We start from the raw sequence: 16902 nt of genomic DNA, 5'->3' as shown, positions 1-16902 counted from the left end.
CCACCAATTTAATCACTGCTGTTGATAATTTGCCTTTGAAAGCAATACTGCCTTTTGCCCTTGTTTGCTATTGACTAGTTCCATTCTGGTTAAAGTTCTTTTTTTTTTTTTTTTTTTTTTTTGAGAGAGAAATAATAAGAGGTGGGGGAACAGAGGAGTGTAGAGCAGCACAGGGGAGAAGGAACGTCAAAAACTTCATGAACTTATTTCAAGCCCAGCAATGCATTAAAAAGTTTATCCAGGAGCTGTTTTGCAGCTGAAAAGCCTTTCAGAGCATCAAGCTGACCACAATGAAGTGAAAACTACTAATTTTTTACTATTAAAGAAGCAAACACTATTTGGGATATAAACTAAAAAGAAAAATATGATTTTATTGGTAGCTGGCCAAACACAAACCAAATTATAACATAACATAATCTGAATTAATGTAGAAAACAAATCTGAAAAGATACTACATGGGATAGCATTGAGTCATTAGACAAAAACAAAGTTTTAAAAATACTACAACACAGGCTTAAAGGGCAACCACAGCTATAAAAAGATACTTAACTAAAAAGACAAGGAGGGATGAAAATTTAGCCTGTGCGCTACTCACCATTCTGTGCACTCTATGTTACATCTGTATTTGTCTAATTTGCACAAAGGCACCAAATGTACTTCTGAGCTGATGAAGTAAAATAAATACTCAAAGGCCAAAAAATGTGAGGGCTAAAATTTAGAGACATAAGCATGGAAACAACTAGAGAACTTGAATTTCTCCCTGAAGGCCAACGGAAAGCCTAGGGTATGCCCAATGTGAGGAGTCCAACAAGAAACTCACCCTTAGTGAAAAAAAAAAAAAAAAAGGAACTGGAGGGGAAAAAAACCTGCCCTTCACAGAGAAAGACAATAGAGAAACTTTTCTGACCTGACTTTAACATGAGGTAGAGAGGAGGAAAAAACTCTCAAGTCAGACCTCGCATGATTTGCAGTCTTACTAGACTACCAGTATGATATAAAGAACCTCATTCTAAGGAACTAGTTCACATGGTATTGAGTTGGTAGACCCCCTCCACCCCATTTAGTTAATGGACTAAACACTCCAGTTATAAGCCAAGATGGTCAGAATAGGTTTTTAAAAAAGGAAGAACGATATACTGTCTGAGAGATGTACTTTAAATATCAAGACACAGACAGATTGAAAGTAAATGGATGGAGAAGGATATACCGTGTAAATGGAAAGCATAAGAAGGCACTGGCTATGGTAAAATCTGATAAGACACATTTCAAGATTAAAGAATCAATTAACAGAAAAGACAAAACAATTATAGATGTCTATACTTATACATGTCTTACTTCTATAGAAGCAAAAATTGACAATTAAAAGTAGTATAGCAAATTCCACAATCATATTTGGAGATTATACCACCTCTCTCTGTAAATAATAGAAACAGATCAAAACAAAACAAAAAATCAGTAAAGACAAAGAATATCTGAACAACACTAGTAACCATCTTGACTTAATTTCTATTTACAAATTGATATCCCAAATGGTAAAGTACATATTATTTTCAAGGGTACACGGTATGTTTGCCAGGACACACTATAGGCTAGGTCATAAAAAAAGTCTCAATAAATTTAAAAGGTTTGAAATCCCAGAAAATAGTATTTGACCAAGGTAGAATTAAATTAGAAATCAGTAACAATAAGACAACTAAGAAAACCCCAAATATTTGGAAATAAAAGGCATACACTTGTCAAATAATCCATGCATTAAAAAAGAAATACAGATTGGAAAATATTTTTAACTAAATGATTACAAAAATAAAGCATCAAAATTCATGAGATGCAGCTAAAACAATGCTTAACAATGACATTTATAACTTTAAATGTTTTTATTAGAAAAATACAAAAATCTAAAACTCAAAAGATGTGAAACCTTTATCTAAAAATGGGTGGGGGGGGTGGAGAGAGACCAAATAAAATCAAATGTATAAAACAGACAATAATAAAACTAAAACAGCTCATGAAATAAAAACTGAACAAACAATAAAGAAAATCAACGAAACTAAAAGTTGGTTCTTTGAAAAGATTAACAAAATTGATAAATATATAAGGAAGAAAGAAAACTAGGCAACAACTGTCATTATCAAAAATGAGAGATGGGTGGGTAAAATGGGTAAACAAGGTCAAAAAATAAAAAATTCCAGTTATAAACTAAGTCATTGGGATGCAATGTACAACATGTTAACTATGGTTAATACTGTACTGCATATCGGGAAGCTGCTAAGAGGGCAGATCTTAAAAGTTTTCATCACAAGAAGAAAATAATTTTGTAACTATGTATGGTGACAGATGTTAACTAAGACTTACTATGATGATCATGTCACATTATGTACAAATATCAAATCATTATGTTGTACACCTGAAAATTGTAACACTGCATGTTAAGTATACTTCCGTTAAAAGAGAAAGAATGAAGGGAAAATCATTTCAGATCCTACAGACAGCAGAAGAATAATAACAGGGGTGCCTGGGTGGCTCAGTCTGTTAAGTGACCTGCTCTTGATTTCACCCAGGTCATAATCTCATGGTTTATGAGTCTGAGCCCATGTTGGGCTCCACGCTGATAGCATGGAGCCGGCTTGGGATTCTCTCTCTCCCTGTCTGCCAGTTCCCCACTCACATTCGTTTGTTCTCTCTCTCTCTCTCTTTTTTAATAAAGTTAAAAAAAAGTAACAGAATATAAAAAATAACCTTATTACAATAAATTTTAAAATACGATAAAGTCTTTGAAAGATACAAATGACTAAGTTAGGCACTTAGAAAATCTGAATAGTCCTATATCAATTAAAAAATTTGAATTTGTAATTCTAAACTCTAGGCCCACTGACTTTGCTGGTGAATTTTATAACACTTTTAACAAAGAAATAATATTAATGGTACACAAACTCCTTCAGAAGATAAAGAAAGAAGAGGAAATGCTCCTTGACTCATTTTATGAGGCTAGTATTACCCTGTTACTAAAACCAGGCAAAGTCATTACAAGAAAAGAAAACTACAGATAAATATCGTTCATGAACATCAATGTAAAATAAGAAATTTTTTACAAATGGAATCTAACATTATATAAAGGAACATTATATTATATAATAACAAAGTAGGATTTACCTTGGGAATGTAAAGCTGGCTTAACGCAGAAAAATCAATCAATGTAATTCACTATATTAGTAAAAAAGCGGAAAAAAAATGGGTCATTTGAATAGGTGGATAAAAAGCATTAAAAATAAAAATCAATGCACCACTCAGTATAAATAGACAGAGGAACAGAAGGGAAATTCCTCAAAATTATTATGAACATCTTTTTTAAAACCTACAGATAACATCGTACTCAATGGTGAAAGGCTCAATGCTTTAGATGTACAAACAGAAACAAGGCCAGACTACCCACTCTTCCCTTTTTATTCAACATTGTACCAGAGGTCCTACCAGTGGAATAAGGCAAGAAAAAGAAATAAAAGGCTTGAATACAAGATATAAAACTGTCTTTATTTGCAGATGACCTGATCTTATATAACAATCCAAAAGAATCTACAAAAAAGCCATTGGAATAAGTAAATTTAGCAAAGTCATAGGACACAAAGAGAAAAATCAATTCTGGTTGTATAGAATAGCAGAGAATGATTGTAAAATTTACAACCACATCAAAAATATATAGGAATAAATTTAGTGAAACATTTTTAATACCTGTGTGCTGAAAGCAATCAAACATTGCAAAGAAAATTAAGGGACACCTAATTAAGTGGAGCAACAGACCATGTCCACAAACTGGAAGACTCAATATTGTGAAGATGGCCCAACTGATGCATAGATTGAGGCAATCCCAATCAAATTCTAGTGAGACTTTTTTTTTTTTTAAACGTTTATTTATTTTTGAGACAGAGAGAGACAGAGCATGAACGGGGGAGGGGCAGAGAGAGAGGGTGACACAGAATCGAAGTAGGCTCCAGGCTCTGAGCCATCAGCCCAGAGCCCGACGCAGGGCTCGAACTCACGGACCGCAAGATCGTGACCTGAGCTGAAGTTGGACGCTTAACCGACTGAGCCACCCAGGCGCCCCTAGTGAGACTTTTTAAAGAAATTAACAATCTGATGCTAAAATTAATAAAGAAAGGCAAAAGATCGAGAACAGACACAACTATTTTGAGACAGAAGAATGAGACAGTTAGATTACCTGATTTCAAGACTTACAAAGTTACAGTAACCGAGACAGTATAACACTGACATAAGGACAGACATACTGATCAATGGTAGAGAATAGAGTCCAGTAATAAACCCTAGCCTTTTATAACCAATGGATTTTTGACAAAGGTGTTACAATAATTCAGTGGGGGAAAAGACAGTTGTTACAGCAAATGGTGCTAGAACAACTATATAATTGTATGGGCTGGGGATGGGGCCTTACCCCAACTCACACTATTCACAAAAGTTAATGCCAGGAAGTTCACGAATTTAAACATAATAGCTAAAACTATTAAACCTCTAGAAGAAAATACAGAAGAACATCTCTGTGACTTGCACTGCACAGGATTTCGTAAATACAAGAAGCATAAGCCAGAAAGAAACAATTGAAAAGGTAGATCATCAACATTTAAAACTTCTGCTCTTCGAAAAACAGTTGAAGAGAAATGACAGAGAGAAAAATACTTGCAAACATTTATGTGAAAAAGAAATTATATACAGATTATGTAAAACAGTCCTACAATTCCAATAAGAATACATATAAAAGAACAATCTAATTTAAAAATAGACAAAAAAGGTGAACAAATAGTGCACAAGAGAAGATATATGAATGGCCAAAAAGCACACCACTGTTAAGTATTAGGGACATGCAAATTATAACCACAATGATACACTTTTAGATACCCAGTAGAATGGCTAAGGTTAAGAAGACACTATCAAATCATGATGCAGATGTAGAGAAAATAATGAGAATGGAAAATGGTACTTTATAAAACAATATAGTAGTATCCTATATATTTTTTTTTAACATTTATTCATTTTTGACAGATATAGCATGAGCGGGGAAGGGGCAGAGAGAGGGAGACACAGAATCTGAAGTAGGTTCCAGGTTCTGAGTTGTCAGCACAGAGCCCAATGCGGGGCTTGAACTCACGAACTGCGAGATCATGACCTGAGCCGAAGTCGGACACTCAACCGACTGAGCCACCCAGGCACCCCAGTAGTATCCTATAATATTAAACATACATTTCTCATATGACCCAGCAATCTGTCTTAGGTATTTACCCAAGAGAAATAAAAATTTAAAAACACACAAAGACTTGTCTGCAAATGTTCATACCACCATTATTCATAATAGCCTTCCAATTGAAAGTGGAACTCAAATGTCCATCACACAGTGGATAGACTATAGTTTTATAGATAGAACTACACTATGGAATACTATGCAGCAATAAAAAGAAACAAAATATTAATATACACAATATATTTGAATGTCAAAAACATTATGCTATGCAAAGTCAACCACAAAAGACTACTTACTGTATGATTCCATTTATGCAAAAATTTAAAAGAAACAAACCACAATTACAGAAACCAGTGGTTCGCATGTCAAGAGTCAGGGAAAGGGATCAAAGAGCATGAGGAAATTATTTGGAATGAAGGAAATTCTATTTTGAATGTGATGATAGTTACATTGCTATGAATAACTGTTAAATTCATCAAACTGTACACAAAAAAAAAAAAAGAAAGAAAGAAAGAAAGAAAGAAAGAAAGAAAGAAAGAAAGAAAAGAAAAAGATATTTGCAACTCTTACCACAGACAAGGAGCTCATTTTTCTAAAATACAAAGAGCTCTTATAAAAAAAAATCAATGAGAAAAGTAAGGACCAACACCCAAAAAACAGCAAAGAAATTAACATGTCATTACAGAAAAACAAGACTAAATAGTCTTAAATAAACTTAATGCCTAACTGATATGAGATTATTAAATTATACTAAGAAACCATTTTTCACCTATAGAATTGCTAAGAATTCAAAAGTCTGGTAAAATTATCCTGTGAAGGCAATATGGAAACACTCCCATAGATAGCTAGCTGGTGGACAAGTAAATTGACATAGTCCTTTCCAAAAGTAATTTGGCAATATCTATAAAAGTTCTAAATATTTACCCTTTTAGCCAATAGTAATTCTACTCTGGGAATTTATCTTCTATATATACTTGTATACACGTAAAATGACATATATACATGGTTAATCTATATGGCATTAATTTTAATAGCTGGAGATGAAAAATAATTCTAATGACTTTCAATGGTAGAAAGAATGATTAAATAATAATACAGTAAGAATAAAATATTATGCATCTATAAAAAATAAGCATTCTCTAAATTTGAAAATGGCTATCAAGTACACTATTAAATGAAAGAAAAAGCAAGAGCAGAACACTAAGGGTGTATACCACATCCTAAGTAAATAAAGAGGGATAAGAATTTATAAATTCATAGTTGTTTGTATATGCATGCAGAAACTTTGAAAATATACGCAAAACTAGTAAAAATTGCTACATAGAGTGAAGAACAAGAGGACAGATCATAGAACTGAAACAGAAACACATTTTAATTTATTTTTTCTGGATAATGGGGACATATTACCTCTTTAAAAAGATTAGGTGATTTAATTAAAATAAAGTTTGATATGAAAAATAACTAAGAGAATAGATACATTAAAGTGACATGTAAAGGCAGATCACAAACTTGGGGACAATATTTACAATGCAAATCACTAAAGGGTTAGCATCAAAAACACAAAAAGAATTCAATCAGTAAAAGATAAACTAATAATCCAAATGGTGAGTAGAAAACTGAACAAAAATCATAAATATATGTCATTGATAATGACACAAATACCAGTCAACAAACATAAAACAATACTAAACTTCATTAATTATGAGAAAAAAACTAAAATACCCATGAAGTATATTATCTGAACTAGTCTGGTAAAAATTTTAAGTCTAACATTATGAGGTGTTGGCAAAGATCTATGTGAGGGTGGGTGGGAAGTAAAGTAGAAAATCACTCTGTAAACGAGTTTGGCATCATTCTACTGAAACTATGTAATGGATATACATAACAATCTTTACACAGCTGCACTCATTCCATTAGCAAAAAGCAGAAAAAATAAAAATATCCACTGACAAGAAAATGCATAAATAAATTTGGTATATTCAAACAACAGAACAGTGGCAGTGCAAATCAAGGAACTACAGCCATAGCATCAACACAAACCCTCATAAATGCAATACTGAGGAAAAAAAATAAAGCAAGTTGTAGAATGCAGTTTCATTGTATACAGTTGTATAAGGTTCAGAAATTTGCAAAACCATGAATTATTTCCAGAATACATATATACATATGTATCTGTATACACCCATACACACACACACACACACACACACACACACACACACACGCAGTACTACTATGAATAACAAAAGGCACTAATTGATAAATGCAAAATTCAAGATTCCAAGTATTTTCTGCTGGAAGAAAGGATAGATTTGGACAGAGAAACAATGGGAACAACAAAGATACTGATACTGACCTATTCTTTACGCTGTGTGATGCTGTTTGTTATTGCTAGTCACTATGTCTCAATATATATACACAGCCTTTTGTACGTATTTAATATTTAATAATTTCAAAAACTCTGAAGGAAGAAATCAACCATGAAAAGACTAAAATGCTGCAAAAATATTGCTCCTTAATTTAATTTATAAATAATGAGATCTTAATAAGAGATTATTTGAGGTAGAGGTTAACTACTCCACTATGCAGCCCATCAGCAGTTTTTTAATGTGTGACTCCAAACACAAAAACAAAAACAGATAATAAAAGACATTTTAAGACATTATATAAAAGTAAAAGATAATCTTTTAAACAATGTTTTGAAAAGAGTTTACATAGGAAATCACGAAGTCTATCATCCCTTACCACTCACTTCCCGAAACAATAAAAGGAAAAAAACATAAAAGAAAAAACATTCTGGAACCATAATTAAAGTGTCTTCTTTTAGAAATGGATAAAGTCAGTTCAATTCTCATCTTCATTTCATTTTTTAAAAATGTGAAAAATATATTTATTTAATTTTATTCCCTGCAATGTTCCTGAAAGGATTTAAAGGGACATTCAGAAATAAATAAACCCTCCTTCAATAAAGCATTAAAGAAAAATAATGAGGAAAGTGAGGATTCAAATATAATAGTAAACTAAAGCCATAGTGAAGGATAATACACAAATGCAAAACCATAATGAGGTATTATACAATTTTTTATTGGATGAAATTGGGCTTTGAATTTGCAGTCAACTACAGCAAAGAAGAAAACATGATTAGTTAAAAGATAGTTACAAGTTAATGAACTCTACTCAAATACCATTATCAGCTTTCCTTGATACCAATTCCAGAGAAATACTTCCCATGTATCTTATAAATGAGAACTGAAAATTAACCACCAGGCAACCAAAATACCCAGAAGGCTAACAAAATTAATGGCTTATTAGAGGACGAGGAATTGGGGGAAATACATAAAAATAATTTGCAGTAAAAGTATTAAAGTGATTAATGAAGCTACTTAAAATTCAACATAATACCATATACAGTCATACAAAGTTTACTGACCTTCCTGAATTGCCATGTCCACAGTTATCCCAGAAGCTGAATGAAGAAGCTTTTGGTAATTCTGCGCATTTTGGTCAAACAACTGTACAAGAAGAGTGCACGTCTTTTCATATTCACATCTGCTGACAGTGCACAACTGTTCCAGCTGCTGAAACACAGTACCAGTGTCATCCAGTGGATCATCTAAATTATCTCTGCAAATATATAAGAACAAGTTCACAGCCAACATTAGGATGCAATATACATTTTTTAAATGTGATAAGCTTCTATTCACTACAAATAAACTTTATGTTAAACAAAAATTCCATCATGGATAAAGAAAAAGAAGACAAATGGATTGGAAAGTAAGAGATAAAATACCTATGTTCGAAGACGACATGATTGTACACATGAAAAAATCCCAAAGAAACCATAAAACAAGCTACAATTACTTACAGATGAGTTTACCAAGGTCCTAGCATAACAGGGTCAATATACAAAACTCAACCACATTACTAAATACTAGCAATGAACAATTGGAACTTGACATTTAAAAAACTGCATGTTCCAAAGAAATCAGAAAAAAATCTAATTCATTAAACCTAATTAAACATATATAAAATTTGAAGGTTTAATACAACACAACACTAAGCAAAGAAATCACAAAAGAGCTAAATAAATTAAAAGATAAACATGATTATTGACTGAAAGACCTGATACTGCCGAGGTATCAATTCTTCCCCCAGGTTAATCTACAAATTTAAAGCAATCCTAATCAAAATCTCAGCAAGATTTTTTGATAGATACAAGACAATCCTAAAGTTTACATGGGAAAGCAAAGGAAGTAAAAAAACCAAAACAACTGAAAAGGGGAAACCAAGGTAAAAGACTCACACTACCTGATTTCAAAGCTTATAGGGCTACTGTATTCAAGACAGGGTATTGGCAGAAGGAAAAATATATAGATTAATGAGAACAGAGCCCAGAAAGCACACGTGTGGTCAATTAATTTTTGAAAACAGTATAAAGGCAATACAATGGAGAAGAGATAGTCTTCTCCACAAATGATGCTGGGATAATTGGTCACCCATAAAAAAAACAAAAAACAAAAAATAACTTCAAGCTATCTCATATAAAAATTCACTCGAAATGGATCACAGAAGTAAATGTAAATTCTAAAACTATAAAACTTGTAAAAGAAAAAATAAAAGACGAATTGAACTTCACTTAACTCTAAAACTTCTTCGAAAGACTGTGAAGGAAATGAGAAGGCAAGCTATGGATTAAAAGATAATATTTACAAAACACATACAATAAAAAGATTTGTGATCTCATATATAGACCTCTTAAATCTCAATATAATAAACAACCCAATTTTAAAAAAGGGCAACAAATTTAACAGGTGCTTTACCAAACAACATATACAAATGGTAAATAATATTGGTCATTAAGAGAATGCAAATTAAACCCCAAATGAGGTACCACTACACACCTATTAGAATGACTAAAATTAAAAAAAAAAACTGACAATATCAAGTGCCGATGAGAATAAAGGGCAATTAGGTCTCTCATACATTGCTGGTGGGAATGCCACTTTGCAAAACAGTTTGGCAGTTTCTTATAAAGTAAAACATACACTCACCATGCAACCCAGAAATCTGCCACCTACACATTTACCCAAGAGAAATAAAAACTTATGTTCACACAAAAACCTGCACAGCAATGTTTATAGCTGTTTTATTCATAATTGACAAAAATGGAAACAACCCAAATGTCCATCAACGAGTGAATGGATAAACAAACTGATATATCCAGGAAATGAAATACCATTCAGCAATAAATTTTAAGAACCCCTGATACAACATGGAGGAATCTCAAATGCATTATGTCAAGTGAAAGAAGCTGAACTAAAAGGCTATATATTATGTCTATACAGCATTCTAAAAAGGCAAAAACTATAGGAAAACAGAACAAGTAAGTAAGTGCCAGAGCCTGAGGGTGGAGAAAGGACTGACTATAAGGGACACAAAAGAACTTTCTGGTGTGATGAAACTAGTCTCTATCTTGACTGTAATGGTAGTTATACAACTATATGCACGTGTCAGAACTCATAGACCTATTCACTAAAAAGGGTGATTTTACACTAGGTAAATTTTACCTCAAATTTTTTAAATTCTAAGATGCAAAAGATAAAAATACAACAGAAACATTTAGTTTTCAATACCTCACAACTATGGCAACAGATTCCAAGCGAGAAGTGATAAAGGCCTTCGTGATTTCTGGTGCATAAGTGTCTAATAAGTGGGGCTCAGTTGATTTCACAAAAGGAACTGATGCTACCATCCTTTGCCACAGAGTTAATAAATAATGAACACTGTTGGGAGCAAATTCCCAATGCTACAAAGAAATAGAGCAAACGTTATTTAAAATGACATATCTTCTTAGAATTAAGAATTAATAAGACAGAATTACTAAACACAGATTTTCTAAACAAAATTACTAAACACAGACTTTACAATTAACTTTTACTCTGATCATATAACCAATCATCATTAACATAGCAAATTTTGTAAATAAATGCAAAAAAGCATAAAGAAGAAACCAATAATCTCTCATTCTACCACCCAAGGGTTATCACTATTAAAAGTTGGTGTGCTTCCTTCTAATCTTTCCATGAATATTTTTCAGAGTTCATATCATGTGGAAAATGTGGTTTTAAAGCTCCCCCCCCCCAACTTATAAAAAGAATTTTCCAAAAAAACTTTAAAAAATGTCTTTTATTTCTTCACATAAATTTTACTATAGGGGCGCCTGGGTGGCTCAGTCGGTTAAGCGGCCGACTTTGGCTCAGGTCGTGATCTCGCGGTCCGTGAGTTCGAGCCCCGCGTCGGGCTCTGTGCTGACAGCTCAGAGCCTGGAGCCTGTTTCGGATTCTGTGTCTCCCTCTCTCTGACCCTCCCCCATTCATGTTCTGTCTCTCTCTGTCTCAAAAATAAATAAACATTAAAAAAAAAATTTTTACTATAGCTTCTCAACTCATTCTTTAGTAGATACTCAGATAGCCTCTAAATGTTTATTATGTTACAATGAACTTTCACCTAAAACTCTGGAATAAGTATTTTTAGCAAAGCACTCTAACAAATGTTAAAAGTCCCCACCATCTCTTACCAAGAAATTGTTCTAAAAAGTATCTACTGTTTAACATCAATTATATGTTTTTATTTACCTGCAGGCTAGTAATGGTAAAGTTAGCAATCAATCTGATAACTTCAGGATATTCCTTCACCATAACTAATTCTCCCAGCTGATAATTTGTCTTTAAACGAGCCAAAAATCGGCAAAATTCATGATAATTACCTGCATCAGACAAACCCTAAATTATGAGACAAAAAGAAAGGCTTTTTAAAATACTTAAAAACAAACCAAGCTAATGACTTATCACTAAAATTCCAAGAGTATTTTATTAAGTTTTCCAGTTTTCATGGGTACATATGGTACTTTGTGTCACCTGAGTACATCATTAATGAAAGAAAACAAATGATTCCTGTTGGATTTAATGTTGGCATCAATGATTAAAATAAGGAATCCAAAGTAGAGGATCTGGAAAAAGCTTTCCTCTGTGATGACTAAATCATGTTTAGGAACCCAGTGTATTACAGAAAAAATTTGCATGTGTGCGTACATGTCTGTGTGTGTGCACATGTATGTGTACTGTGGCTTAAACACAAGTCAGTAGAAGACTTGAAAAATATTTAAGATGAAAATTAAGCATGGGTTCTTGAAACCCTGGAAAAGAGCAATACCAACTGATGAACTTAAATGGTATTTGTGCATACACAACAGAAATTTCTTTTAATTCAATAAATATTTATTGAGTACCTATAGGCATTGAGCCCTCAAGCAACTCCTTGTCCCTAAGTAAAGTCATTCAAAACAATTATTACAACGTAGGGCAGAAAGTCTAACAGAAGTACTATAAGACACAGAAGTAACCTCAGAGAAGGAAAGGTTAAAAAGGAAGACCAAGAAAGAGGCCCCCCAGTTGTCTGTGAGAGCTCCTTGAAGACAGGACACTAGTGTTATCTTTATAAAAGTTTGAACATTTTGTTTGCATTGTAGCTGGCATGACAGAGACTTCATAGAGTATATGTTTAATACTCAAAGAGTTTCTAAGAAATTTCATTCATATGAGCTCCAAGAAAATATAAAACAGTATCTAATTATTAAGGACAAATTACAAAAAGATACTTCATACTAATAGATCTTTTACTACATGATTGTAATTCTAAAATAATACAATACTCAAGCCAACTTTTACAGACATGAAACATGAACATGAGGCTGGAAAACCAGTTAAAACAATTATCTGATATTACCATATTATCTTTCACATACTAATTGATGACAGTGAGTTAAACAACTAAAAATTTTGACATACATTAGTAAAATCCCATTTATCAACAAAACATGTAAATTTCTTAATTCCGCTATCATTGAAAAAATAATAGCATAACACCTAAAATACTAAAATACTTCTGAGAATGACATACAAAATCAATTGCTCCTTAGCTAGCAAGCAAATTTTCTTTATGTACAGTACTATATGTCCTCTCAAAAGTTATTAGTAACTAAGAGACAGATAAATCTCATTAAATCATTTAACATTTTAAAATCCATATGTTAAACCAAAGACAAAATAAAAAGCAAAATAAAACATGTTATCAAGGCAGTCAAAATCACTAATTAATAATGGCTTTGCAATTCTCTAAAATGAACATTGCAGTTAATGTATAGGAAAGGTTTTTAAATCTACAAACTCTTATTTGTCCACAAGAGGGCAAAAAGACATAATTTCAAAATTTAAAGCCACTTACTCCAATATTAACATTCAGATTTATATTAAGTCTTCAGAAGGTAGATATAACTCCGAATTAATTACTTTAGTAATTTAAGAAGTACAAGCAAGCAAAGAAATGCAGTACAATGGTGTAAAGCAGAAGCATAATAAGATATATACCTTCTATTCTTATTCACCTAAAAAAAATGGAAAAAAATAAAAAAGGAAGAACACAGAAGTGTATCAGGAAAGCATCCATTTTTAAAAACTGTCCATTTCTACTATAAATGAGATCAAGGGAAGATGGATATGACAGTTCATGTTTCTTCCAGAATCATAATCAAATCATGAGTTTATTACACACCTTTCAGCAGAAAAACTGTATTTCTATATACTAAGTATTAATTAAATTACTTCATAAATACCTGAGGGTTTTCAAGTATCCTTTTTACTCCCTTAATTAAATTACCAAGGTACTTGGCACGTTCAGGACTGCTAAATAAGGACCTTCTTGTAGAAGCAAACTGAACTAAACATGAAAGTGCCTAAAAATAGGAACAACAAAATTCATTTCAATTTTAAAAGTAACTATGGCCACATGTAAGGAGCACGAGTCTTTACATAAAAAATATTTTTTAATTTTTGTGATACAAAAGCATTATAGAATCTAGGAACCCTGAAAGCTACACATCATCAATCACCATCACTACCCATAACCCTTTAACTCCACCACTAAAATTTCTGTTTGTGTGTGTTCTCTTTTAATATATTGTCATATGTGTATGCCAGAGCAACTTGGACATACTCAAAAGGCTCCCAGTTGCTTCTTATGCCCACCTCTGTTCATGAACCAATAAAACAGGTGTTCTACCAAAATTAAAATATGGTTTTGTGGTAGAGTATGTTTAACAAATACTGTACATTCTGTACTGTGGTATCCTGTAAGTGGGGGAACTTTACTTCAGTGTAACTTGGTGTAACTTTACTTAATCCAGCATATCCCAAATTTATTTGGTGATGGTACATCTTACCCATACCATTCATTAATATCTTGAGACACAATTTGGAGAATACTGCTGGAAATATCAGATATTCTATAAAAATTCCAAAAAAAATATCAATGGTCTAGTTATCTTCCAAAAGTTAATACTTTACCAGACAATTTTACTACTTGGGTTCTTAATTTTACTACTGAAAACCATTTGAAGCCTGTTTGATCATTAAGTGAGCGGCCCAAAACTGGCAACTTTTCAGGCCAAACAGCCCTCATAAGTTTTGTTTTGGTCCACATATGTTTGTTTGCCCACTTTATAAAACAAACAAACAAACAAAAATAGAATTAGTGGCTAAATATTTAAATATTTCAATTAAGAGACTTTACATAATGTCTGGCTCTCCTAACAAAGGTGAGAACATGGACAAGAATCAGAGGACGGCCTTTTTAGATGTTCTCTAGTTGGCCACAGTCCTTACTGTTTTAAACAAATAAAAAACCAAAAACTCCTCAGGCAATTTTGATGTGTAGAAGGTTTGGGAACCACTAGTGTATCAAAAATATCCAGGATGGGGCTCCTGGGTTGTTCAGTCAGTTGAGTGTCCTACTCTTGTTTTCAGCTTAGGTCACGATCTCACAGTCGTGGGATCAGGCCCTGCGTTGGGCTCCATGTTGGGCATGGAGCCTACTTAAGATTCTCTCCCTTCCTCTCTCTCTGCCCCTCTCTCTCTCTCTCTCTCTCTCTCTCACAAAACAAAACAAAACAAAACAAAACAAAACAAAACAAAACAAAACAAAACAAAACAATACTCAGGGTCTGGGGGCCAAAAACACCTGGGTTTGAATCTCAGCTTCATTATTTAGTTTGCTGCCCTAAAGAAATTCCTTTAAGCCAGTATGGGTCTGTTTCCTTGTCAACATTGTGAGGATAATAACACTTACCCTGCAGGGCCGCTCTGAGGATGAGGTGAGATAAGCACCTTATAGTAGGTCATGCCCAATAAATGCTAGTTACTTTCTGTTAAAGCAGTTGTTCCCCACTTAATTTTTTAAGCACCAGTAGCTTGTTTGTTTTATTCCAAAACATAATTATACATGAAACCATGGTTTTTAAACAACTAAAAACAAAACTATTCTGGTTAAAAGACAGAAGCCTGAAACTCTGTGGCACCATCTGGAAACATGAGTGTCCTGTGGAACCCAGTTTAAAAACCACAATCTTTAAACTCTAGATGGGAGAGCAGACAAGTTTAAAAAAAAAAAAAAAAAAAAAGAGGCAGAGTATTTTTGTAAGTCTATTCCTCCCTTCTAGGCAATAACAGATTTAAACAAATACACCACTGATTTGTACTTTAAGTCTGTAGTATCTTTATTCATGAAATGGCAATTTCAGAATCCCCCAACTTTACATCTATAAGCTTAGATATTAAACTGACAACTTTTTCCTTTTTTTTTTTTTTTTTTTCAGTCTTGCCTGGTCTCTGTTGTAGATTCCACAAAGACAGGTTCACAGTCTCAAAGTTACTCTATAACCAAAGAGTTTTAAGATTTTTAAAGTACATGATAGAATTTAATTCAAAAAATAAATGAACTGGAGTGATGGACACAAAATCACATGAGCAGATCCCCTTTGTTTCTCAGTCAGAGATAACTGATGGGGGCTGCCTGGCAAGCCTAGGGCATGGACTGTTGAAGAAGAGTTAGAGAGAGGGGAGGAATAGGGAAGGTAACAGATGGTATGGCCAACTACTGGACTGAGGCCCAGAAGAAGGGACGGGGACTGGGTAGAAAGTAAGGTACACTTAGAGGCTGACAGGTTTTCTTGGCTCTGGGCAGGAGCTAAATCAAGAGTCAGAGGTTCTGGGTTCACCCATCAAATGGAATGCACTGGTGACTTACACAGAATTGGACAAACAGCTTAAGTAATACAAATCCCAGGAGACGTAAGAATTTCTTGAGAGGTAAACCCAATCAAGAATGTAAATTTTTACAACAAATATATACTACCATTCGATAAAGATCATAGATACTTTTTAATGAAATAATGAGTGAGTTTTACTTACTAATTGAGATAGTAGTGGTGGAAGTGAATGATACAAATTGAAGAAAAGATCCAATGTTTCTGGTTCCAGGAAAACTGAAAAAAAATTATTTTCTTATAGCATTACTTCAATTCTTGACGTAATCAGTAAGACTTTATCACACAAATGAGAACTCCAAGACCTCTGCATGTGGCCACTCTTTCCAGTTAGTCTTAATACCTTTTTAATTCCTTTTAATTCCTAGCTATTTTCCTTTGAAAGATGAAATAATACAGAGATAGAAACCAATTAGCTAAAATGCTGCTTATTTTTAATGAAGCACCTACAGTTCTTACTGGGAGAATCTTCTCACTATTTTCATTTGTATTAAAGCAA

The 16902-nt window shown here is 33.1% G+C and overlaps 1 protein-coding gene across 4 annotated transcripts in view; it reads right to left on the bottom strand.

Annotated features, from left to right (window-relative positions):
• The window catches only part of RANBP17 (RAN binding protein 17), a 333236-nt gene that overhangs the window by 283023 nt on the left and 33311 nt on the right, over window positions 1-16902 (bottom strand). For 3 of the 4 annotated variants that reach the window (XM_058723330.1, XM_058723321.1, XM_058723322.1), the window contains exons 8-12: window positions 16549-16622; window positions 13917-14036; window positions 11881-12027; window positions 10879-11051; window positions 8676-8869 (exon numbers count right to left, since the gene is read on the bottom strand). In XM_058723330.1, coding sequence (XP_058579313.1) covers window positions 8676-8869; window positions 10879-11051; window positions 11881-12027; window positions 13917-14036; window positions 16549-16622 — 708 coding nt within the window. The remainder of the gene's footprint in view (window positions 1-8675; window positions 8870-10878; window positions 11052-11880; window positions 12028-13916; window positions 14037-16548; window positions 16623-16902) is intronic. The other variant, XM_058723324.1, reaches the window with a different exon arrangement.

Source organism: Neofelis nebulosa, chromosome 1, assembly GCF_028018385.1.
Source record: "Neofelis nebulosa isolate mNeoNeb1 chromosome 1, mNeoNeb1.pri, whole genome shotgun sequence".
Lineage (NCBI taxonomy): Eukaryota > Metazoa > Chordata > Mammalia > Carnivora > Felidae > Neofelis > Neofelis nebulosa.
Note: the sequence above shows the minus strand (reverse complement) of the source record. Positions and strands in the feature narration are given on the sequence as shown.